This window comes from Mus caroli, chromosome 5 (genome assembly GCF_900094665.2).
Source record: "Mus caroli chromosome 5, CAROLI_EIJ_v1.1, whole genome shotgun sequence".
Lineage (NCBI taxonomy): Eukaryota > Metazoa > Chordata > Mammalia > Rodentia > Muridae > Mus > Mus caroli.
In genome coordinates this window covers 114,942,342-114,968,766 of record NC_034574.1, presented here as the reverse complement: position 1 = coordinate 114,968,766, position 26,425 = coordinate 114,942,342, and the positions used below count along the sequence as shown (strand labels likewise).

The window sequence follows — 26,425 nt, the reverse complement described above, 5'->3', positions numbered from 1 at the left end:
GTATATGTATATGTATATTTATAACAGGGGCCCCTTCCTGGGTTCCTATAGAGCTGGGCTGTGCACACAGCAGGCACACCACTCTGCACTTAATTAACAGACTGTGACACTGCAAGCAGTGGGGCCCAGAGCAAATCCCCAGTGAGTCTGTTTGCAAGCTGGCAGGCTGGGTGCAGAAGCAGCCGTGTTTACAAACTGCGTTAGTGTTAGGTTCGTCCTGAGCTAGTTCGCAAGATTAAGATTGGGAGATGTTGACATAAGAAATAAGGGTTTGGGACTTTGGATCAGAAAGTAGCTGCCTGCTCTGGGCCTGTGTGATATCACTGGATGTCGCTGTGTGACAGGGGCTGGAGCAGAACTCCCGACAGCGGGAGAACATGTCCCTGCTGGCCCCTAGCTTCATGCATGGCATCACCTGCTGGGATGTTGCTCTCTCTAAGCCCAGGAGGTCTAGCAGGGTCAGGGGAGCCCATTCCAGATGTCTTCAATGACTGTCCGCTATAGGTGCTGCTTAAAGCACATTTGCGTTGGCAGAGCACTTACCTGCAATGCTTTGGCTCTGTTCTAGCTCTTCTGGGGAGCTCAAGGGCATCCTTGGCTACTTACTTAGCAAGTTCAAGGCCTGCCTGGGGGCTGTGTGAGTCCCTGCCTCAAAAATGTACGTCAGGACGCATGTGGCATCCGAGTGTCCCCAAGTGAGTATTCTCTGGCAAGGACATTTGGTTTTATATGATCCTGGCTAACTGATGGTGGAAGCTGCTGTCTTGGCTTTATCTACTTGCAATCACTCACCCAGCGACCACTAGAAGCCAACTCTATCCCCTCTCCTGCCTCCAAAGTCCCACACAGTGTTGTTCACATGCACCCCCTGAACTCCAAGACCCGTGCAGCCACTGGTCCCAACCATCTTCCCTTCACATGGGGCCTTTCTTATTTAGTTTGGAGCTGTTACAAACAGGGCTGGAGGGCTGGAGAGATGGCTCAGCGGTTAAGAGCACTGGCTGCTCTTCCAGAAGTCCTGAGTTCAATTCCTGGCACCTGCCTGGTGGCTCACAACCATCTGTAATGGGATCTGATGCCCTCTTCTGGCATGCAGGCGTACATGCAGATAGATCACTCATACATAAAAGATACATAGTGAAACACCTTTTATAAAAGGAAGAAGAGGAAGGAAGGGAGAGGGTGGCAGGGGAAAGGTTGGGCTGAAGAGATGGCTTATTCTGTACAATCCTATCTGCATAAGCCCAGAGAACCAAGTAAAAAGAGGCATAGCACTGCGCCAAGTACATACTTATGGTCAGTGCTGGGAGACAGGAGGCAGGGACGGGCTGGTGCTCTGTGACAGCCTAGCCAGTCGCTGAGCTCCGGGTTCAGGGGGAGACTCTGCCTCAAAAACAAAAGACAAGTGCCGGGCGTGGTGGCGCACGCCTTTAATCCCAGCAGAGGCAGGCGGATTTCTGAGTTCAAGGCCAGCCTGGTCTACAGAGTGAGTTCCAGGACAGCCAGGACTATACAGAGAAACCCTGTCTCGAAAAACCAAAANAAAAAANAAAAAAACAAAAGACAAAGCAAAACAAAAAATCCCAAGGTGTCCAGATTCCTGAGGAAGAATTCCTCTGTCCTGTGCATGCTTGTGCATGTACACACACACCCCGCCGCTGCCGCTGGCACCCCTACCGCCACCACCGCCACCACCACCACCCCACAGCTAAGCCTGCCTTTAAAATATCTGCCTCCCCTGCCTGTTTCCTTGCTCAAAACTGGCTTAACCGATTTGGGTTATTTTTAGAAAGATGCCTGGCATGTCGGCTGACAGAACTTACATCCGAAGTTTCCACCTGGTGGGAAAAGACAGTTTCTATACCTGGGGCTGACTCTGTGTGTGTGTGTGTGTGTGTGTGTGTGTGCGCGCGCGCGCGCGCACATGCAAAACACTGTGAAGACTAGGAGCTACCTAGACATGATCGGGCTGGTCCCCGAACACCTCCAGAAGACCCAAAAGTTGAAGGGCAGGGGCGGAATTCTTTCTTAGAACTGCCTCCAACGCCACAGAGTGCTCTCAGCACCCAGAGCCCAGGTAGGACAGAAGGGCCACCCAAATCCCATTCTGACTGACACCTGTGACCCTGAGCCTGGAAGCACCTCCTCTGAGTTCCCACTGTCACCCTCTGCGATACAGGAATGTGACAGACAGAGACCTAGGAGTGCTGCTGTAATGTTAATTACTGTCATGGTGGCCCAGCGTGGGAGGTTCTGGAAAGAAATCTTATACACACTTCATAAACCTGAGCTGATCTCTGAGCAGTGCTGACCCCCACCTTCTGACTTCCTGTGAGCTGTTTTGAGGTGTAACTTAGGCTAAACTGACCTACTATGTGCAGGCAACCTGACATACGCATCTGGGTGTGTATGGAGTTACCAGGCCTCTGTGCTATATGCTTTAGAAATACCCATCACCCAAAAGGTCCTTTGTATTGATTTATGATCCCTCCTGATCTAGCCCAGCCCAGCCCCGCTGCAGGCTCCTTCCTGCCTCAAGGGATTTGCCTTTTCCATCTGCAGAAATGGGGACGGGGCTCTAGCCCTGAGCACCGTGATCCCAAGATGTATCTTGTCACATACATGGCTGCCTTGTCCTCTGTGTTTCGGAGTAGCATGTCAGCATGTGGAGTGACCACGCTATCCATCATTTATGTGTCTGTCTGTGAGTTTGGCGCACACAGACTAGAAGAGTGTGTTGGATCCGTTGGAGCTGGAGTTACAGGCTGCTGTGAGTGGCTGTGTAGGTGCTAGGGAAGGAATTCTGGTCCTTTGCAAGAGGATCGAGAGGATCGAGCGATCTTAACCACCAAGCTGTCTCTCCAACCTGGGCTCAGGTTTCTGAGACCCCCATCTTGGAAGAGGGGCATTCTGCTCCCTGAAGCTCACAGAAGGAAAGCTGCGGGATGAGAGTCAGGAGCGAAGAGACAGCCAGGGCAGAGAGGAGCTGTGCTTCTGAGCCCCATGCGTGGGGTCCCTATTGGTTTTTAAGCCCTAGCAATTATGGAGAGTGCTTGAAACTTGGTAGCTTTCCTCCTGTTGTCTGGTCAGATCCTCAGGTCAGGATAAAAGGTGCCTGCCTGGCTTCACAGATGAGCACAACTCACAGGCCCAAAGCATCGGGATGGCCACCGCGCCTGCTCAGGCCTGTTTACAATCCCACCTGCTCCATCCACTTCATCAGGAAGTCGCCTACCTCTTTCCATCCCTCTCCTGTTTCAACCCCAGAGTAAGAAAGTGTCAAGATTACTCTTTGGCTTTCTATATCTGTGTGAGGGCTTTGTAGTGCTCAGATCTTTTCTTCCATATTCTTCATGCGTACACCCGTGTGTGACCATGTGTGGAGGCAGAGGAGTGGCTTCCTGTGGCTCTCCAGACACTAGTGTCCACACTTCAGCCCAGCACCACAACCTCTGCCTGACCCCACCTCCCCCGGGGGCATGCCACTGTGCCTGACTTTCCTTGGGGGCAGTCACACCTATGCTTTCTAAGTGGGGGCTGCTGTTTGCTTTATGGGAATGGAATAGACAGTTCTGCTTTACAGATGAGGGGCGGGTCAGACCTAGGAGATGCCAGAACTGGTGGGGATCGATAGAGGCTTCAGGCAGCAAGGGTTGCGTATGCAAACGTCCTGGTGTGGGAAAGGGGGCTGGCACCATGGGAGAAGCTGTACCTGGAGAGTCAGGGAGAGGTGTCTCCTCCAAAAGATCAGGGCCATGAGCAGTGACTGGACCCCAGTGAGCCCCAGAGAGCAACCTGACTCAGTCCGAGACAGCGGCCAGTAGGTGAACTTTAAGCCAAGGAGAGGTGAGAGCGCCCATGGAGGTCTGCTCATCGAGTTCCATTGGCCACACCAGGGTGGGCGCCAAGAGAGGAGGCAGCAGCCCGGAAATAGCCTTCACTGGGGGTTAGCAGCTTGGACAAAGGCGGGCAAGTGGTGGTGCTTTCTAGATGGTTAGGAGTAGTTAAGAGGGAGTCTGGGGGGCCTCTCCTGTTCCTAGTTCCTCACACGGAGCTGAGGAGCAGAGATTCAGGAGCAGTGGCTTGCCTGAGTCAATTGAAAGTGAGGTATGTAGGATTCGAACCCAGGTCTGCCATTCTGTGGTCCCGCCCTGTTCTCCAGAACAACCTCTGGAACTGAACCTGACACCCAGCCTCTATCTCTCCAGTAACAGTAAGATCTACTCAGCGTTCTTCCCATTCCACAGGCCAGGACACTGGGGCTCAGGCAGCTGGAAGGGGAGCTTCTGTCTTTCTCTTTCTCTTCAAAATGGTTGGGGCTGGGGAACCAGTTAAGATTCAGTGGAAACGCTTGTATCTCTCCTTTCACCAGCAAGGCTTGCGAGGTGTTTGTTAGGGGTGCCTCTGCTGGCTTAGGAAGTTACATCTGTGGCAGTCCTGCCCCCTCACCCCCCCCCCATCCTCACCAAGCCTCTGGGAAACACTGTGGACCAAGCACTTGGCAAAGCCACCATTGAATTAGGGGGAAGAGGCTGTATGGGTCCCAGCTACAACCACTGCTGCGTTTAGCTGTGTGACATTGGCCAAAGGTCTGTCTGTCCCCTGTCTGGTCCCTACCCAGCCACAAGGCAGGTGCACAGGGGGCACCTCTGTTCTCCCAGCCCCCCTGGCTGTCTGTTACCCGAAGCCCATAGAACAAGTGCCCCTTCCCAGCCAGTGTCTCTGCAGCCAGCTGCCTTCGTTTTTACACTGACTCTCTGACCCAGTCCCCTGAGTTGCTCCCAGACGTTCCCAGCAGCCTGGGCTTCCAGCCATCACCTCAGGCCCCCGCTCCAGAGCCACCTATCTGTCAGGAAGCCACCATCTTCTGTGCACTGCTCTTAAGATATCCTGAGTGACCATCTTAGTCCTCTACCCCATGGAAGCTCTTGGGTCCCACCTGACTTAAGAAAATGCCTGATCAACTTTCTTCTCAGCTGGCATCTGGTTGCTTATGTGGCTCTGTAATCTTGAGACCTTCCCTGGAGCCCCCCCATCGCTCCCCCAAGCTTTCTTCCTGCCCTGGGCCTCAGAGCAGAAGCTGATCCAAGTGTGGCCAGAAGGAAACAAGTCACAAGTGCATTAGCGTCCCAGATGGTGTAGTGACAAGTAGAGGGGCAGACGGGTCCAGAGCCCTGTTTGGCCTGCTCCTTACTGTGAATTTGGGGCAGTTGCATGATCTTGGGGGATTGCAAGAACACATATTAGAAACCCAGACCTCTAGGTAGCTGAGGTGGTATTCAGTTCTCATGATGGATGCAGGGCCACCACCTGGAGCTCTAGCAAATGCCCCAGGGCATAGTAGGTTCTTGGTGAATAATGAGTAAATGAAAGAATGAATGGATAGGCGGGTAACTGAATGAGTGTGCAAACAAAGGAAGCGGTGAATGAGAAGTTGGGGAGTGGGCAGGGCAGTGAAGGAATGCATGAGTGAAGGAATGAATGAGTGAAGGAATGAATGATTGTCTGCTGCTGTGTCCCTTCCCATCTCTTCCTTTGACAAAGGAAGGGAAAAGGTTGCCCAGCCTGCCTCACCTTCATACCAGCCTGAGCCAAGTGAGAGGCATCCCCAGCTCCTTCATTGATACCCTCAGAGTCCCCCGTGGGGGGCGGGGCACTTCCGCCAGGCTGCTTGGGAACAGCTAGTAGTAATCAAGGCAGGGGAACGCCATCGGATGTGGCTTGTGCCAGGTGATTATGGGTTTGATTGGCGCCCTCCCTCCAGGACAGCCACCTCCGGGTCCTGCAGTGGCAGGAGCTGGCTGCTTTCCTGCAAGATACCTGGGGAGTGACGGGGAGCCGGAGGGGGAGCAACGGCTGCGCGTGGGGGTGCAGCCAAGTCTGGCGGGTTCCTCTTCCATTTGTCCCTTAACTCAGACATTCGTTCACACTGCAAGTAGTGAGCGCCCACTGTGTACTGGGGACTCAAAGTAGTGATCTGAGCCAGACACTCTTGTCTCTGGTAGATGCTGGAGGATTCCGGGTGTGTAGACACAATTTATAAGTAGCTATCCAAATGGGTGGGGGGTGTTTGGAGAAATGGCAGAGGCTCAGGTGAGGGAGGGTAGATGAACAGACATCTGCTGTTCTAAGGAGGAGGTGGGGTGAGTTTTTGTAAGGGCTGAGACTCCCAGGAAGGTGACAGGAAAACCCATGGGCCTTCGGGAGAACAGCATTGCTGACAGATAACCCAGCCACTACCTAGGGCCTAAGGCAGAGTTGTGTTTGATGTCCTCAGGAGCCAGGTAGGACCCCGTGTATCCAGAGCAGTGACCCATGGGAGGGTTTAGATTAGAGCAAGGAAGACACCAACTAGTGTCATGTGACTTCCTGCCCACCAGCCAACTAGCAGCAGGTGACTTCCTGTCTACCAACCAACCAACCATCAGCTTGGGGCCTCCCGAGACTGCAAGCCAGTGCCTCCTTGGACCTCCGGAAGCCAGAGCTTTGGAAGCTGATGCAGGACTTAGGAGGCTCCTGCTGTCTTCACTTCCTGTGTGACCCATGCCCCATGGGCAGGGCCTGGGCCAGTCCTTGACATTGTGGTAGGAACTGAAAAAAAAATTGTTGAGTGAATGAGTGAGTGGAGGATGGGTGAATAGGCAATTGTGTGGACAGCTAGATGGGTGGAAAGACAGATGGATAAACGATGGGCTGGATGGACGGATGGATGGTGGAAAGATGGTGGTTGGGTGGACAGATGAATATATGAATGATGGAGGATGGATAGGTGGACAGTTGTCTGGATGGATGGATGGATGGATAGGTGGATGGACAGATGGATAGATGGGCAGATGAGAGATAAATGATGGATAGATAATGGAAAGATGTTGGCGAGGTAAGTAGCTAGGCAGGTGACGGATGGAGGAGAGGCAGATGGACAGAAGGATGATGGGTAAGATGATAGACGTATTATGGATGGGTGGGTAGATGATTGATGGATAATGAATAGATATTGGATAGGTGGGTAGATGGATGGCTAGGTGGGTGGAGGATAGATGGTGACCAGACTATAGATGGCGGAAGCAGGGACAGATGGGTTGATGGATAGATGAACAGACAGTTAAGAGAAGGGCTCCCCTTGTCAGTGCCCGATGCTTATCCCCCAAAGCAGCCTAGGAGAAAGAACCAATGGGCACATAGCCGTATCTCCTTGCAGGTCCCATGTGTCAGTGTGCCCAACAGCAGTTACACTAGGCCAGTTGCTGTGAGGGCAGTGAGCGGCCCTCAGTTTATACTCAGACTCTGGGGTTTGGCCTCATTTTGAACTGTCCCGGGGCACTGCTGGAATGTAGTAAGTTCAGCCTGGCTGAGACCCCTTCTCTCAGGCTCCACCCCTTGCCCCAGCCCGGATAATTGGCCCAATACATCTTGGTGCTGGGAATTTACATAGAGCACAAGAAGTGATGGATGACTCTAGTAAACCCGTCCATCTCTGCCTGGCGCAGCCATCCATCCCAGTGGGCTGCGAGGCCCATCTGTCTTTCTGTCTCCTTGATGGTGGCAGGCCAGCAGGTGCCCTCCATCCTGGGTCATCCGAGGCCCCCTCTGCAAGGCAACATGCAGCTGGCTGGCTGGGGCAGCCCGCAGAGCTTGCTCCTCCTCTGGTGTGCCTGGGTCTACCTTACCCTGGATCCATGGGCCTGTCACACTCGCTGTTGTTGTGAGGCACAGCTCATGGCTGCTCCACTACAAGCCTGCAGCAGATGTTTGAAGACCTCTTCTGCACCAGGCATTTACTGGGGTGCAGGCCCAGTCAGTTAGCTGACACACACTGCCGAGCTCCCCGGCCTTTCATCAGAACAGTGACGCTGGCTGCTTTTATCTTACAGCTCCATTGGTTTTGTGTCAGATGGTGTAAGACAGGGTTGCTTTGATTGACGAGACAGGCTGGCCATGAACTCCCAGGAATCACCTGTCTCTGCCCCATATTGGCGGAGAGGTGTTAAAGAAGTGCATGCCTTTAATATCTCACTCTCTACAGGTCACTGGAGATCTGAACTCAGTTCTTCCCTCATTTGTGGTGTGTGTGTGATGTATATGTAAATGTGAGTACATGTGTGTGTGTGTGATATATGGCATGTATACATATGTGTATATGGTATGTGTATGTGTGTAATATGTATGTGTGATGTGTGTGTGGTATATGTATATGATATGTGTATATGTGTGTGATGTGTGTGTGGTGTATAAGAGTGTGAGTGTGCGCCTGTGTATAGTTATGTGCATGTATGTGAAAGGTATGTGTGTCAGTGAGTTTGTGCATGCATAGGTGCATACATGTGTGTGGTATGTGGTATTATGAGAGTGTGAGTATATGTGTGTCTATGTGTGTGTGTGTTACCAAGCACTCTACCCACCAAGCCATCTTCCCAGTAGCAGGTAGTGGAGAGGAATGTCACTATCCAAAGACCAGGGACAGACAAGCTGTGACACATGAGGCCAGACACGGCAGCAAACTCCTACTATAATCTCACTCCTTGGGAGAGAGACTGAGGCAGAAGAATCCAAAGTTTGAGACCAGCCTACAATACATAATGGTTTCCTGTCTCAATAAAACATCAAATCAGAGGCAACCCTGGGTGTTCATCTGTGGGGTCAGCTGGTAATCCCAGCTGTGAGCAAGATGGCAGCAAGGAGGTTAAGAGTTCTAAGCCGGCCTGGGCTACAAAGTCAGCGTAGAGGGAGGCCAGTTGTGTGTGTGTATGTGTGTGTGTGTGTGTACATATGATAATTTAAGTGGAGTAGCATTGTGGTTGAAGTTATGCCTAGGGACATGTTTCTAACCTCCAGCCCATGAAGTTGGTGGGGGCTCCTATGTTCTGAGGCCCGGGAAGTCCCAGGGCTGAAGAGCTGGAGTACCCCAGAGCTGAGGCACAAACCAATCCCAGAGAGCAGGGACCAGTGGCAGAGCCCCTGCCGGTCCAACGCGCCCCCCCCCCCCCAGTCTCCCCTCTCCCTGCTCGCTGTCTCCAACCTCAGCTGCATCTATCATCTGCTCGCAGCAGCTCATTAAAATTATCTCTTTTTAGTTGCAAATGGGTCGTTTATGAGGGATCATTACTTGAATGGTCTGCACAGGGCTCCGGGCTGTCTGTCTGCTGTTGATGGCTAGTTAGGTTAATTGCATGTGTCTCCTCCCTGCCTGGGTCTGGCCCAAAGTCTGGGACTGTTTAGATCATGGCTGGAGTCGGACATGACGTCTTGCATGAGCGTGGCCAGCGAGGCCTGCTAGCCGGATGCAGGGTGTCTCTGAAGCCGGACTTGAGAAAACGTGGCTGGCTTATGTTTCAGAGATGTCTTCTGTTCCCTTGAAATAAATATAGTTCTGTGGGCTTTTCTGAGTGTGTTTATTTTAAAAGAGCCAAGTTGTCCATTCCATCTCAGAGTTTGTTGATTTTCAAATGCCCTTTCTTTGAGAGTATAAGGGGATCAGTTTAATGTCTCTGCTTGGCACCCTGTTCGTGTGTGTGTGTGTGTGTGTGTGTGTGTGTGTGTGTATGTATGATATTTTTACTGACCTGTAAAAACCTAGAGCATTTGGATATAGCAAGGTGTCCTCTACACCCAGTGTGTCTAAGGAGGAGATGAATATCAGCCAGTGTTTATTGAACTCCTGGCAGGGTACATTATGATCTTGAATTATTTAAAACAATCTCCCCTAAACACCCTCAGCGGAAGGAGAATGGGAGTGGAGGAGAGCTGAAAAGCCAGGCATAGAAAATTTGCCTCCAGAGCCCACCAAGGAGCTGCCCCCGCCTCAGTGATTAGAGCTGCCTGTAATTCACCTCCTAGCCCCTGGCTGAGTCCTCTCACAGACATACAAGCCCTCCATAAATGGTAGTTTCCATAATTGTATTTATTATTGTCACGGCCATTGTCGCCTGCATATTTACCGTAGAAACGCAGCAAGCATCCCGTATGCACCAAGGCAGAGTTGAGGAGGGCATGGTCCTCTTGTCTGCGACAGAGATAGCGTCTGTTCCATCAGGACTGTGGGCAGGAAAGCTGGGCTTGCAGTGGTCCAGAACTGAGAGCTAATCATATCTTGGCCCTTGGACTTGGTGCTGTCAGCAGGCACTGTCAGTCAGATCTGTACCCATCAGCAAGATAGAGGGACAGCCCTGGGGTATAGCACACTGGCAGCTAGATACACTCTGCATGGCTATTTCCTGTATGGGCCAGAGGGGGGCATTCTTCTATGTATACAGGTTCATATGTGTGTGACCTTATATATGTTTTCAGTTACTCTCCACTTCATTTACTGATACATAGTCTCCTGTTGATCCCCCAGGCTTACACACTTGAATAGTCTGCCTAGCCAGCTTGCTCTAGGGAATCCCCCATCTCTGCCTCCAATGTAGTGGGGTTATCAGTAGACCGGCCACCACACCCGCCTAGCTTTCAGGTGAGTGCTAACAGTCTGAACTCTAGTCATCTGGCTTGTGCTGCAATCCCTTTGCTCCCTCCGCCTCCACCTCTGCCTCCGGTAGAAGTAAAAGCCAGACTGCAGACACTGGTTCTGAGCAAATGTGGCCGTGTGAAGAGGTACAGGGTCCCTGAGAGGGGAGCTTACACCTGCATTTGTCTCCATGCTCCGTGATCCCAGTACTCGGGAGGCTAGGGCAGGAACCTTGGGAGTTCCAGGCCAGCCTAGGCTCCAACATTTAAAAATAAGTGCTTGTAAAACTCACGGTGTCAGATACACAGTTAATCCATGGTGCATCCCATGTCCCCCCCCCCTTTTTTTTTTGTCCTGGGATGAGAAAAACACACCTTTAAAAACTAAGAAAAACTTCAGTGGACCTCAGTGTTCCAGTTCTTTCTCCCCTACGATGTGAGAGCCTTACTGTCCTGGCCTTACAAGTTCTTGGGAGATATATTTGTGTGTGTGTGTGTGTGTGTGTGTGTGTGTGTGTGTGTGTGTACCCATGAATGCATACATTGTGGCAAATATCTTTTCTCTTCCTTTCCCTCTCTATCCCATCTCTCACCCATCTCAAAATCCCTCCTAGTCCTCAGGCTGACAGCCCAGAGGTAACGCTGCCCAATGCTGATGTGAGAATGCTTCAGCACCTTGGAGAGAGCCACCCCCCTCACCCCCCTCTGTCCCTGCCGCTCACCTCCCCCATCCCCACCCCCACTCTCCTTCAGTCTCGGGACTTTCACCAAAAGTTAGCTGTTTTTCTAGAAACAGACATTCCTTCTTAGATTGCCCCCCCCCAAAGGGTTCCAGGGGCCAAGAGCCATCCTCACAGGTTTGGGGGGACCAGGTCTATGACACTGGTAAATAGCCATGGAGCAGGAAGTTCAGATACTAGCCGTCTTTTACAGGGAGAAGGCTCTGCAGTGGGTTAACGGTACTTTCATTTCATTATCTAACGGTGAAAGGGTTTCATTGTGTGTGCAAGACGAATGTGTATCAGCGGTGACAAATGGGGTCTTTCATTACGGGCCGCACTTCGTCATACATATGTTGGATTAAAGAGCTCACCCTGGAAATGCGCTCCCCGCATCTGCGCGCGCGGGTGTATTTTTTTTTTTTTAATAAATCTGATTGCAGGAATTTATTGCACCACCGGATTTAGGAAATTATGGGTCTTGATTGCTGCAAATATAATCGGGTGATAGATGTAGGAGGATTTGTGGAGTTATTGTCCTTGGGGGTGGGGAGCCCTGTTCAAGTCCGTGCCAGCAGTGCAGGCCACACAAACAGAGCATTCCTTGGATTATGCAAATGAGTCACGACAACTCTTGCTGAATTGTACTCCTCCAAAAGCCTCCGTGACAGCGGAGGAAGCTTCGAGAGGGGCAATCAAGCACATAGGTCCCAGCAGCAGGCCCCACCATGATGCACTCACGCACGTGCGCACACACACACACACACACACACACACACACACACACACGTCCATCCCTTTCCCTCTCTATCCTTGGTCTTGTGTGGCCAAACCCTGGTCTGATTCCTGAGTGCGCACACAGTCAGGCCAGCTCCCCCACACCCCACTCCCCCCAATCTGTTCCTTTTCAGTCGGTGAGGGTTCTGGGAACCCTCGGTGATTTACCTTGGGGTACACCCGAGGTCAGCGTACTTCTCTTCGGCACCTTCATTTTTCCAAAATTTGCTGGAATTAAAAAGCCATCTATATCTTAAGAGGCGAATTTATGAGCCTTTAAGGGAGAAAGCGGCAGTTGGAGCTGCGCCCGCCGCTGATGTATGGAAGCTGTCGGCAGCACCCGCGAGCGGGGAAAGTGCCCATACAATATGCCACGCGCTGCTATTTTGACACGCTTTGGAGATGTTTTCTTCAGTTACTGACAGGCTTATGCCATCGCTCCTTGGAAATTTAAGAGGTGGGGCTGGGGGGGGGGCGTGCGGGGCGGGGAGGGATGAAGAGGCATGTAGATAAACCATCCAGTTCAACTTTGTCTGGCCCAGCACCTAAGGGCAAAAATGAAAAAAGCCCACAGGGTCCTGGGGACCTTTTGTGTCTCATCCTTTTGTTTTGTTTTGTTTTCGGTTTTTTTGTTTCTTCATTTTTCATGCATGCCAGGAGTCAATATCTCGCCATTTCTCAGCCCTGTAAGTTACAGAAACTTGTTCAGAGCACTGTTGTACAAAAATTCAACAGCAACAAGAAGACAAATCAATCTCTCTCTCTCTCTCTCTCTCTCTCTCTCTCTCTCTCTCGTTGCAGAAGGAGCTTAGTTCTGTCGCCTCGGAGCTGTCTGCACCACAGGAGGAAAGCGGACTTTCTCCTAAACATTTCATTGAACTCCGCCGGGAATTTAAGAAAGATGTGCCAGAGGTAGTGCATCTGCCTGCCTGCCGCTGCCACCGTGGCATTGACTGGGAAGAAACGCAGCTCCCCGCCCCACCCCCACCCACCCCATCCCCACCCCGCCACCCCATTCAAACTAGATTGTGAAAACTGTAGACATAAGTGACTAACAAGAAAAGAAGCTAATTAGCCACCAAGATAAATCACAGCCCCAGCCTGTCGGCTCTGGCAGTGTTGCGGGGAGGGAGGTGGTCCCCAGTTCTGACTGGAGTCAGGCCTCCCCTCCACCCCACCCCCGAAAGTGCCTCCACCCAGATTCCATGCCTGGAGTCTCAAAAGTCCTCATCTCTCAGGTGAAGTGGTTTGCAGTTATTGGTGAGGCAATTTGGCTTGAAGTCCGGCTCACTCATCTTCCCTGCCTGCCACTGGACCTGGGAGACACAGCGAGGGCTCTGGAACCCGCCCCTTCCTGCCAATCAATGCCCCTGTCCCTCCCATTCCCCCACATCAAGGTTCCAGACCCCCCCCCCCCCCGCAGTCTGGGCAGCCCACTTCCTCCCTCTCCCTTGAGGAGAAGACTAGCCCAGACATGTGTCTGTTCTTTCTTGAAATCGGATGTGAGAATTTTATCCCCTCAACCCCTCTGCCATCAGGGCCCCTATTGCTTCTCAAATTAAATACATATATATAATTTAAAAATCAATGAGAGTAAATGGAAAGTGGAGGCCTTGGACCTTGTGTCACTTTGACAGGGCTGAGACACCCTCGGTGTGGGCAACAGATCCAGTGCCCAGCCTTAAGCTCTATCCAGCAGCCGTCTTTCTGATAGTGACTGTCTCAGCTTACCTGTTAGGCATGTGCTAGACCATGGAAGGAGGGGTACTGAGGGTGGGTTCCTCCTCTTGGCAGTGGAGGGGCGGGCCCTGGGGTGTGAGAGGCAGGGCAGGCAGGCACAGAGGGGCTGAGCCTCACACCCGAGGCTGTAGAATCCCATCATGGCACCATAAGCAACTGTGGTTCTTCAGGGCACGTTGGTGATGAGGGCCCAGCTAGGACTCGTTTCTGGGGGTAAGTCTAGAGAGAGCTGCAGGAGAAGATGTGTGGGAAAGAGGCAGAAGCCTCAGAGTTAGTGTCTCCCACCGCCGTCACTGCTCCAACGGGCACAAGTAAGTCTTTCTGAGATAGAGGATCACACGTAGCCCAAGCTGGCTTTCAGTTCCTCATCTCCCAAGTGCTGAATTTACAGGCATGCACTATCACACCCCATTTATGAGACAACCAGGGTGGGACACAGGGCCTCGTGCAAGCTAGGCCAGCACTCTGTAAACTGTGCCACATACCCCAGACCTCTCTTCTCTTTTAAGGAGACCAGAGCATGTTCTATATACAGTTTTCTCTCCACACTGGGGAGAAGTCTCGGGGAAGCGTAGCTGAGTCCACTGTAGATATTCATGGCCCCACACATTTAATCTCTCTCTGGTCTTCTCTGACCATCTGTCCCATCCCCTTCCCCCAGCATAGTGAGCTGAACCTCAACCATTGGTCTGCACGGGAGCTCTCAGGTGAGGAAATCCAGGCCAGGTTTTCAGTCCTGGGAGTCTGCCTTACATAATTTCCAATGCTACCTAAAATTATGCAATTACATAATTAGAAGGGATAAATTTTCACTCCTGTTATAGTCACGGCTCTGGAAACTCTCATGTTTGGAGCCCATCCCTCCTGATGGAAGAGTCGTGACAGCTTTATTTAAGAGCATCATCTAGGGGGCTCCAGTCCACCTACTACACGCATCCCACCTGGTTCCCCTAGGACTTATGTGGTCACAGTCGGGGGTGGGACTTGGCCCAGCTCTCACCCACTTCCTCCCCTCATGGCTCTAAGAAGTAAACCCCTAAACCTCACTACAGGGATATGGGAGAAACCTGTTAAAGGTATCTTAATACGTGGGCTCCAATTCCACCTGCTTACTTCATCACCTTAGCAGGCCAGCACCCTGGGGCCTCAGTATCCCCCCTTTATAAATCAGGGGCCTTTTGGTTTAAAAAGTTAAATGTGTTCGACTTTTTCTGGCCAAATGCTTCCTCTGAGGCAGTGGATCCACCCCACTGCCCGAGGCTTAACCATCATCCCCAGTGACAACCCCTCTAGTCCGTGCTGTGGTGCACGGCCACCTTCTCCTGATAGCGTCTTGCCTCTGCGCATCTAGCCTTGAGACCCTGACCTTGAGCCTCCCAACTCTGCCTTCCAGCCTGGCACCCTGGCTCCTGAAACCAAAGCCCAGGACACTACCTGTGTGTCTCTTAAAGAGCCACCTTACACCCAGGCAGCAGCCACCCTGGGAAGTCCCAGAGACAGAAGTCAGTATGGAAGGGTAGCTGGGATGGAGGGACCTTGTCTTGGGGTAGGAACAGCAGGGAGTGTCCCCGAGGTTATGGGGTTTCTCTTTTACCTCCAGCCCACTTCCTCCCCTCCCCTCTCACCTCCCTGTCTCCCCTCCCATCCCTTTGCCCCTCTCATAGGGTTTTCCTTGTGACTTTGACTAATTGTGGCAGGAGGGCGTGTTCCCAATGGATCCCTGAGGACCCACAGGCTTCAGGGTTGGCACCTTGGAACACTCACCTCTGCCAGGTGCTGGGGGAACCTCAGAGACTACCCCTGAGGTCTGAAAATCCCGAGGTCACATAGGAAAATTGGGATGTGTGGGTGTCTAGAGCTGAGCCCACCAGGGTGCTCAGAGCATTGGTGAAGGGCGTGGTAAACAGTCATATCCCCAGAAATCACTCCATGCCCTGGTGAGGAAAGACAGGCAAGGACAGAGGTGGGTTTTTTTTGGGGGGGGTTGGCGAAATTTAAGATGCAGATTCATGGGACATGACCACATGGAAGGATCAGACCCATGCCGTGCCTGGAAGGGACGTCCCCAGGGGACTTTGCCCACCTAGCTTTGAGGGTAGAGAATCAGGGTCAGCTCTCCATCCCCCATCCCCCTGAGCTAGGCCACAAGACCTACCATGCCACACCCAAGGACAACATGAGCCCCATCTTCCCAGGACTTGGGAGCACTCAGGAGTTTGTGAATTCAAACCAGCCTGAGCTACATAGCAAGACCCTGCGTCAAAATGTTAAGGGCAGGGGCTGGAGAGATGGCTCAGCAGTTAAGAGCACTGACTGTTCTTCCAGAGGTCCTGAGTTCAATTCCCAGCAACTACATGGTGGCTCACAACCACCTGGAATGAGCTCAGATGATAGTGTACCCACATATATAAGATAAATAAATCTTTAAAAAAAAATACTAATGGCATAGCACCTTAAAGGCTCAGTGGTGGAGTGTGGCTGGCTTGGTTCCATCCCTAGGAAAACAGGTGTGCATCTAGGAAAGGCCCTAGGGGTGTGTGTGTGTGTGTGTGTGTGTGGTGTGTGTGTGGTGTGTGTGTGGTGTGTGTGTGTGTGTGTGTGTGTGTGTGTGTGTGTGTGTGGTGTGTGTGTGTGGTATGTATGTGTGTGAAGGGTCCAGGGTGGGCTCGGGACACTCGCTCTGTGGTCGACCCTCTGCCCTCTCTTTCAGGGAATCAGAGCAATGGTAGCTCCGGTGCTGAAGAGCTTCCAGGCTGAGGTAAGAGCCAATGACATTACACTTGGGGCAGTGGTGGTTAATGTGCCCTGGGCTTCCCTCCCTGCAGGCTGTGGCTCACCTCCCAGGCTCTTCCCCCCACCTCAGTTGAAATCTGAGGTCTGCAGATTCCACCCTCCCTGCCTACTGACCCCCCCACCCCCCACCTCCCATCCCTGCTGTCCCAACTAGAGCAAACTTTCAAATAAGTCCCAGGGGCGACCAACCCATCCTGCATATCTGCCTCTCACCATTCTCCGGGTGAAGCAGACTTCGTGGCCCTTGTTACAAGCCCTCGTGCCAGCGTCTGCCCCCCCCCACACCCCGCCTGCCCATCCATCCCATGACAGCAGAATGTCTTACCCTCTTCTCTATGGTATTGATAATGTGCCTTCACCTGCCTGAGATGCTGCAACCATGCTGGGCTGCGGGGGGGGGGGGGGCGGGAGGAGCATCTCTAATGCCCCCACAGGTAAGGGCTCCCCTGGATCTCAGGTAGACCCAGAAGCCCCTCCCCCCACAGCCCTGAGGTGGAGGGGAGGGCTCCTTTGCATTCCCCACTCTCTCCCTCGGAACCACCACCTACATAGGTACATAGGTGCAGCTGCATGCATCGGAATGTTGGTGTGAGCGTGGCTTCTCTAATGCAATCTCCATTTCCCTCTCTGTACCCTGGGGATAAAGAGACTTCTGGTCTTCTGTGCTGTTTTGGAGTTATGGATAAAGAGAGAGAATGCAGGCCGGGGTGGGTACGCCCATCTGACACTCTCACGAGTGTCACGGGAATGAGTAGTTGGGGTTACTGGCTGTGCGACCTTCGGTGAGTTGCTTGACCTCTGTGTGCCTCTTGTGTCCTCGTCTGTCAACTTGGTGATGATTTTCTCTCTGTTGTAAGGTGGAGGTGGAGGGAGAAGCCATGTAAATATGAAGGAAGAATTCAGAACACTGCCTTGGGTGTTAGAAGCCTTGGATAGCTAGATGTGGTCCCAGCACTTGGGAAGGTAGAGGCCATCCTAGGCTGCGTGGAGAAACGGTATCTCCCCTTTTCTGTAGAAGAAAGACTTAAATGCTATAGGCTCTCAGTGATAAGAAGACCTGAGGCACAGCCTCATGGATGGCAGGCTTGGGATTTCAGCCCTGCTCCTTCAGCTGTGTGACTCTGAGGAGGTTCTTCAACCCCTCTGAACCTCAACTCTCCTCCTGTTCCGTGCAAAGCCAGGCTTGCAGATCCCTGGTGCAGTTGACATCCCTGAGGACAGGGAAGGAGAGGATGCTTGATTAGAGTTTACCAAGCAGGGAGCTGGCTTCCCATACACAACGTGGGTGGACAGTTTTCCAAGGCGCCTCTCCGGCCACGACCTACGGGACTTGACTGTGTCCCCCTGCCTTCCTTATGATCGCTGCACTGAGCTGCCATGGCTGCAGGTTCCTTCTCACCCTCGTGGGGAGAAAAGCAGCCGTGGAACCAAATGAAGGTCACTCTCGTGAGCGGTTTCATCAGGTCCATTCCTGCCTTCCAGTCTGGCAGCCTTGGCGTGTGCAGTTGGGGTCCACCCCCCACACACACACACACCTCACATTAGTTGTCTTTCCTGTGAGAGGTATGGTGGGGAGGAAGTGGGTTCTCCCCACCACAAATCAAGGCTTCCTTGATTCCTTCCCCAAAGGACAGTTTAGGCTCTCCCAACCCCACCCCCCACCCCTACCTCCCTACCCCCAGGAAAACAAAAGCCAGCCAGGGAAGGTGGCTTCTGGAACCCAGCTTGAAATGGCCCAAGTTGGAACATCCTTGCACGGAGCAAGGGAGCCAGCCCGAAGGCCCTGCTAATTATAAAAGTTGCTTTTATGAAAGATAATTCAAAGCAATAATTTAGCAAACATAATCAAGCCACACAGATGGGGCCGCTGATGGATGGATCGCAACATGCAATTAGCGGCTCTCACAGTTACATGTCATTAACCCTCCACGCGCAAAAATTATTTTCTCATTATTAGTTGAAAAGGTAAAATTAAGCTGACTAGACACTAAAGGAACAAACCACAATTAATTACCTTCATTTATTACAGTCATTATCTTAGAGTTATTTTTGCTTGGAGACAGAGAGATGCAAACATCTAAATTAAAAGTTTTGTTTTGGCTAAATCTGAGGTGAGGCACCTCCAAGCAGTGTGTGAACTGGCCTGCCCCGTAGACCTCAGGACCACACTACTGGGCCTCCTGCCCCCCAGATTCCTCGTCACAGAGTGGCCTGGGGGATGGTGGAAGCCCTTCTGACTTTCCTAGAGTGGGGACAGTCCCCTGAGCCTAAGAGGAACACAGCAGTTTGGGGACCACAGTGATGGAGCCTGTGTGGCATTGGTGAGTGACTTTGTCTCTCAGCCAGACCATTGAGTTCTGTGTATAGGGACAATGCCCTGAGACTCCAAGAGCCAGTGAGTTGCTGAGGTGGCAGGCATGTCACTAGTTCACAGCGTGGCACAGTGCACCACAGCCTACAACACCAACAATGTCCTCCTCCCAGGAACTGAGGGAGCTCATGCGACCCGTGCCTCAGAGTCCTGGAGAGAGTACCAGGGGGAAGATTTAGGAAGCTGGCTAAGTCCACACAGTCATTTACCATTCAATAAACACTTAGCTGGTCTGGGACGGTGGTTAAGCATCTTGGGAGTACAAGGATCTGGGTTTGACCCCTAGAACCCACATTTTAAAAAAATCTAGGTATGGTGACTCACTCTTTTTTGTTTGGTTGGTTTTTGGTTTTTGGTTTTTTGGGGTTTTTTTGATTTTTTGGTCTTTTCAAGACAGGGTTTCTCTGTACAGCCTTGTCTGTCCTGGAACTCACTCTGTAGACCAGGCTGGCCTTGAACTCAGAAATCCGCCTGCCTCTGCCTCCCAAGTCACCACCCGGTTGTGACTCACTCTTGTAACCCCAGTGCTGAAGGAGAGGAGATAGAGAGAGAGTTCTGGGGTCACTGGCCGGCCAGCCTAGCCTGCTTGGCAAATTCTAGGCCAATGAGAGACCCTGTCTCTCCTCAGGAGCAGCTGAGGAGTGAAGTTCAAAGTTTCTCCCTGGTTCTATGTGCACACATACCACAGGCACACACACACACACACACTTTCACAACACATATAGTAGATACTCATAGAGTGTCAAAAGCGGTTGTCAGCCTTGGGACATCACCCATCGGTAACCTCTGCCCCTCTTGGTAGGAGACAGCTGGCAGTTTTGCAGTATACTCAGAGACTTCCCGGGGACGACAGACTACTCTCCTGTGTAGCCCCCTGCAAACATCCTTGGATGGGACTCTCTTTGCATCAGGCTCCTGTAAAGCCAGACCAAGCTGAGAACTGGTGGGATATGGTCCCTAGCCCTGGGGAAGTCCTGAGCACCCAGTTCTTCTTCCATGGAGAAGTTGTCTCGAGTGTGACCTGGTGTATTCTCCCTGAACCCGTGTTGCAGACTCAATGGTCTTATCCCGTGATGGTCATGGCCGCCCATACTGACATCTGTCCACATGGGTCCTTGAGTTCCCCCATGGAGCCATGACTCTATGTCTCTCTCTGTCTTTCAAACCTGGGCCTGCTGTCACAAGAGCCCGAAGTGGCAGTGATCTGGGGGACAGTGATCTGGTGGCCCTTAGCTTGCCTGGTAGTTTCACTTCCTGACCTGTCCTGCTGGCCAGCACATTCCCTGCCGAGAGAAATGGGTCACAGTGCTACCCAGAGAAGCAAGGCCAGAAGCAAGCCTCCTAAGAGACACCAAGAAGAGCCCCAGCATGCTGCAGAACTGTGAGCGATTGTGCTAAGGGGTGGCTTAGGAGTGTGGTTACTCCAAAGATAAAAGGAGACCCCCACATTTGCAGCAAGCCTCCCCTCCCCTCTCCTCCCTTCTCTCTGCTCAACCCCACTCAGCCCCTTTGGCAAAGTTGATTCTTGTCACCGTAGCCAAGTCTGTAGGTCTTTCTCTGCATGGGGCCACAGGTTTCTCCTCCTCCTGGCTCCAGAGAATGGTGGCTGTGGTAGGCACAGAGGTTCTGCTGCCCTCAGAGACGCAGGCAAGTGGCATAAGCTGTTGGGAACTCAGGACCTTTCCCTTTGAGTGTCTTCTCAAGGGTTTGAGGGCAGCTCTGAGACGTGAGTGAGCTAAGGCTAAGGGAGTCGGGAACAGGTCTGATAGCCATCCTGGGACGAAGGGCAGATTGTTGAAGGGAGTACCTGGGTCTTGCTGTGGCCACTGTTGTAGCACTGAGCCTCACATATGATGAAACAGATATGCCCAGCCCTGGCTGAGTCACTCTCTTCACGCCATCTGAAAAACGGGTGGTGACAGCTGGCCATGTACATTTTGGTCATCCCCTGGTTGCTGATATAATGTGTCGTGATGTGTTGTCTTCTGTGGCTTGCTAGAACCTCCTCTATAGACTTTGTCCAAGCAGACATATCCAACAGTCTACTTTGGTGCCTCCACTTGCAGGTGGCCAGGGACTGGGATACCCCCTCCTCTGCTTGTGTCACACACGACCATTGTGGTGGCTGCTCAGGTGGCCAGCGGGTTACAGAATCAGTGTGAGCAAGCCGGAACCCTCAGAGTACACCTTGCAGTGTTGCCACTCAACACATGGCCAGGCGTGGCTCAGAGGTGTGTGGGCGCTGTCCGTCTCATAGATGGTACCCGTGGCAACTTTGACTGTTCAGTTTGTTACAGTTGTCTGTGGTTAGCTCTAGTGGGGAAACTGAGGCTCAGAGAGGTGAGACAGTAATTGGTGTGTATCGGGGTCCAAGACTGGAACTGAGGTAGGGAAAGAACAGAGAATCTGAGTGTTCAGGGCCTGGTGGCTGCCCAGGCTGACCCCACTTGGTATTAGATGGAGGATGCCTGTGAGCCAAAATTCAAGGTTGCCTGACATTTGACTGTCTGACCACGCCCCCTCTGCCCTCTGACAGGCCTGGCCTGGCTCCTCCTACCCCAGGGAAATCCTTTCCTTCCGTTGTCTGTGCCATCTTATTCCTCCCCAGGCTCCCCTCTGTGGCTCTCCCTGCCCTCTCTTCATCCCCCTCAGGCTCACAGACAAGGTCAGGAAAAATCCTACCCTTGCACATCGGGACCTCACTCCCACCTAGGAGGACAGGGGATGGGGCAAGCCTGGGCTATGGAGCTGATTGGCATGGAATTTCATCCCAACGTCACTTAACTTATCTGGGTCTCTGTCCCTCCCCATCAAAAGATTTACATTTATTTGATATGTGTGTGTGTGTGCATGTGCGTGTGTGTGTGTATGTTTATGCACGTGCATTACAGTACATGTGTGTAAATCAAGGGACAGTTTGAAGGGGTCATTTCTCTCCTTCTGCCTTGTGGGTCCTGGAGATTGAAGTCAGGCTTGGTGGCAAGTGTCCGTACCCACTGGTCTCTGCTTTAAATGAAGCTCCTAGTGGTTCCTGCCTGGTTAGGCTCATGAGGAGCTCAGTGAGCAGATATTGATACAAGGAGAATCGAGGACAGGAGGCTGGCACTTGTGTCTCCTACAAGTCCTACATGGGAGATGCCACTCACCCATTTCTCAGGTGAGCTCACTGAGGCTCAGCCATGACCTATAAGACCTGACTCATCAGATTTGGACCAGTAAGACCTTGTGGCTTAATACTGCAAGTGAGGCACAGCCTAGACTCTACCCTTCCGTAGGTCTAACATTCTCAGAGAGGGCAGAGTACTTGCCCAGGCCCACACAGCCCTCTTCCCATAACACTGAGGCTGGGAACTACAGTCCCTACAAATCCTCCATTTGGAAAGCGTGCCTCAGCGTACAGGGGAACCAAGGTGCTGAGAAGGCCAAGCTGGGGAGCCCGTGGCGTGTACAGAAGTGAGATTTTAACTTGAGGCCTGGTTATGTGATAACTAAGTACTCAATTGCTATAGTGGCTATTCCTGGTTGTCAACTTGACTATATCTGGAATGAACTCCAATCCAGAATTGGAAGGCTCACCAGTGATCCTAATCTGGAGGCTGGGAGATAGATGTGTCTGACCTGGATCTTGAGGCAAAGAGGCTATGGAGTCCAGAAGATTAAGGCAGGGAGATCTCTGAGTTCAAGGTCATCTGGGATTAAAGGCGTGGTAGCACACACCTTTAATCTGGGCTACACCTTCTGCTGAAGACCTGCATAAGGACATTGGAAGAAGGAAGATTTACACTCTTTCCTTCGCCTGCTTGCCGTGTGGGACTGAGCAACTGCTAGATCCTTGGACTTCCATTCACAGCTGCTGCTGACCATTGTTGGGAGCTGGACTGCAGACTGTAAGTCATCAACAAATTCCTTTACTATAGAGAGACCACCCATAAGTTCTGTGACTCTAGAGAACCCTGACTAATACAATCGCGTACTTAGAGTGTCTCCCGCAGCGCGAGTCAGGTATGAGCAGCCGGCCCACGACCTCCCTGCTGTCAGACGCCCCCCCTCTGGTGATGTCACTAGCCTGTCTCCCTAGCTGTCCTGCCAGCTGTGGGGGGCCGGGGGGGAGGCTCCCGCGAGCCCACAGGTCCATCTGGATCTGCAATGAACCCACCAAAGCATCTTGGGCTGCGATGCTGAAGTTACAACCAAATTAAGAACCCGCAGCCTTCCTCTTTGATCCTGCCTTATCAAGTAAATTATTAATGCTCCTGTCCCCACATTAAGCAGATACTTGCAGCCATTCCGGGTCCTTCTCATTAGAAATAACATCATCTAAAGAAGGGTATTGATTGCTTTTTTCTTTTTCCTTTTTTTTTTTTTTAATCTTGGTATCATGGACGTGAAGCACGTATTTACATGGCGTTTCCTTTAACTTGCCTTCCCGTGCTGTATTTTTATGTTATTGATCGTTTTTTTGACACGGAATTGCTTTCTGGCCTTGTGTGTATGTTGTAAGCTTTCCCCATCCAGCAAAGGAATGGGCTGGGCCCGGACACAAAGAGAAGAGCGATGGCTCTGGCCGCACGCGTGGCAGGAACAGTCCCGCGCCTTTAACAGCAATTAGTCTACCCTGCAGCCCGGACGCTCACGTATGAAAATTTACAAGGCTTTTAATAGACTGAGCTCTGGGGCCAGGCAGGCCTGGCGCCGGGCGGACGAGGCCGCCGGCTGTGTGTCTATCGAGCTGCCTCCGGGTCAGACAGGGGTGGGGTGTGCTGTGGGAACGACTGGAAACACAGACTGACTACCCCAGTGAGGGATGTGCTGCCCAGTGCGCAGTCACACATTCGGCTGCTCAGTTTGATGGTTACTGAAGGCCTACTATGTGCCAGGCAGGGGGCTAAGTGCCGGAGGGACATGCAAGAGTTCAAATTTCTCCTAAGCCTGGTGCCTTGGACGGAGAAGAGCAGGCACAAACCCTGTGTTATACCGATCTGAGTTCTTTCGGTAGCCCTGCTTGAGGCCATGTTCCTAAATGAGCCTCAGTTTCCCTGGCTGTACAATGGGGTAATGCATTTAGCATCTGCCCCTCAGGGAGGTGGGGAAGATTCATCAAAATAGTAATGACTTGGGACCTGGTCATTCAGCCTGTTGCCCACTGAGTTCTACCTCCCTTAATGTCCCTAGAGAAGAATGTTCTAGACTCAGAGCCAGCCTCCCTGTAGACTCCCAAGATGGGGCTCCCCAACCTTTCCCTGTTGCCCACAGTGGCTCTCCATACTGTTCCATTGTAAGGAGGCCCCTTCTTTTCCCCCAACCCTATCAGACCTCGTTCGGCCAAACATTGATTTGGTACCTGCAGTATACCAGGTGAGTAGCCAGCTACGGTGTGTATATGTGTAGGTGCACGTGTGTGAGCCTGCAGGTGCACACAGTGTGAACATGTATGTGGGACAGCCTTCCCGGGTTCTGGCGCTGGCCAATTAGGTGAAGCCAGCCTGCAAGGAAGTGTCTGAGGGCTGCCTGGCTCCGTCCGTCTCCCCAGTGCTGGGATGCTGACTGTGTGCTGCCTGCTTTTTTTTTTTTTTATTTTTATCTTTTTGATGTGGGTTCCTGACATTAAACTCAGGTCCTCATGCCTACAAGGGAGCCACATCACTGCCTGAGTCATCTTCTCAGTCCCCGAAGTCACCCCTCCTTCCCCTGTGGCAATGTGACCCCGTGGGGCAGGGGCAGGTGCCAACAATGCGCACTGAGGTTTCTATGGCCTAGGTCGGGTAGGAACAGGTCCATGGGCCCTACTGTGTGCAGACCCTACTGGGGACCATGGGGTACCAGATGCAGCCTCTGCATTTCTCAAATCTCCCAATGTCCGACAGGCTAAGCTCCCCTTGTGACAGATAACCTGAGAAAACCAGGGAGGAAAGATTCTTTGGGCTCAGGGCTTCATTCATTCACTCACTCACTCATTCATTCACTCATCTGCAGGGCAGGTATTCCCAGGTGCTTGCTGTGCACCAGGCATTGTTGCAGGTGCAGGAACAAGTAAGACTTGGGATTCTGGTTCCCCCCATGACACCCAAAGCCAGCAGAGACAGAGACAGTCCCAACTCCTGGAACAGAGCAGGGACCCAGCCCTGAGAATCAGACACGGAGACCGCCATGGTCCCGCTGTATGTCCCAGCTAGACCTGGTTCTCCGACATCTCCGACAGAGAGGCTGAGAGTTGGGGGAGGAGTCAGGACTCAAACCCAGGTCTGTTGTATTGGTCAGAACAGTGGCCCCTGCAACAGCAGTTTTGTGTGCATGTGATCTTGGTGACATCTTATTCTAGGCAGTTGTGGGAGGTGGTGCTGTGTTCAGCTGTGTGCCGCAGAGCCCCCTGGGGACCAGCGTCACCTGTCACCCTGGTGTCACCTACTCTCAGCTGCTTCGTGGATGAGAGAGACTGAAGCAACTGTATCATGCCTGTCCCTGAGGGAGGAAAGCCACTGGGGCCAGGAGAGCCAGGGGCTTCCGTCAGCCCAGTCTGCTGTGTGGTAGTCCCTGGGGGACAGAGCGCCTCCCTACTGCTGCTGGGGGGAAGCCTGGTGTCCAAGAATCTATCTCAAGTAGTCACAAGGGGAACCTGCCAGGCTGGGAAGTGGCAATTCAGTAGGGGACACCTAGGCATGGTTTGTTCTGCTCTGTGCAGGGCCATGAGGAAAGGGAGGCTAAGCCCCCATTGGCGGTCCTCAGGGTTCACGCAGACAAATACAAATAAACACTAGAGTCCTGCCATCCATGCCGCACCAAGGAGAGGCTGGTTAGTGTTTAGGCGGGCAGTCAGGGAAGGCTTCATGGAGGAGGTGAGGTTCTAACAAGGGGTTTGTGGAGGTGGGATTTGATGGGATAAGCAGCGACTACCATGGCCTTGGCCTCAGCAATCTAGGTTTTGAGCCCAAATTCGGTTACTGGTCAGGTGACCTCAGGCAGGTCACTTCTGAAACAGAGCCTGTTCTGGGCAGTTACCGTTACTCTACCAAGAGAGACCGAGTGAGCCGTGAGGATTGGGCCATGGGAGGTGTGCCTCAGTTTACCCAAGTCTGCCTGTGCAGATGGATCCATGTGGCCCCGTATCTGGTGCTGTGAGCTCAGAGAGGTCTTGGGACTGCAGGCCACACAGCCTGTCCCTGGCTCAGAAGAGCCTGTAGCATGGTGACACACATGCTGTCTCAGTACTCAGGATGCTGGGGAAGGGACCATCACTAGTTTGGCCAGCTTGGGCTACACAGTAAGACCCTGGGTCATCGTGAGTCAAGGGAGGGAAAGACTCTCTGCCCCTCTTCGCCCCTCTCCAGCGTCCCAAGGTGTTCACTCTCTTTGAATTTTGTGATTCTTCTCTTTCATGATTACAAAAGCCTAGGTTCCGTCCACAATACCCATACTGGATGCAGTGGCATTGGTGTCACCCCAGTCCTTGGGAGACAGAGGCAGAAAGTCAGTTCTGGGTTATCCTGGGCTACATAGTAAGTTCAACGCTAGCCTGGACTGTCTCAATAATATTTGTTTTAAAAGCCTTCCCCAGCGTCCAAGGCTACCCAGGACAGAGAGGGATGGT

At 52.3% G+C, this 26,425-nt stretch overlaps 1 protein-coding gene across 7 annotated transcripts in view; it reads left to right on the top strand.

Moving 5' to 3' along the window:
* The window catches only part of Cux2 (cut like homeobox 2), a 189,329-nt gene that overhangs the window by 110,854 nt on the left and 52,050 nt on the right, over window positions 1-26,425 (top strand). For 6 of the 7 annotated variants that reach the window (XM_029477893.1, XM_029477894.1, XM_029477892.1 and 3 more), the window contains 2 exons: window positions 12,738-12,848; window positions 16,387-16,434. In XM_029477893.1, coding sequence (XP_029333753.1) covers window positions 16,399-16,434 — 36 coding nt within the window. In that variant the 5' untranslated portion in view covers window positions 12,738-12,848; window positions 16,387-16,398. Of the gene's footprint in view, window positions 1-10,333; window positions 10,448-12,737; window positions 12,849-16,386; window positions 16,435-26,425 lie in introns of all 7 variants that reach the window. The other variant, XM_029477896.1, reaches the window with a different exon arrangement.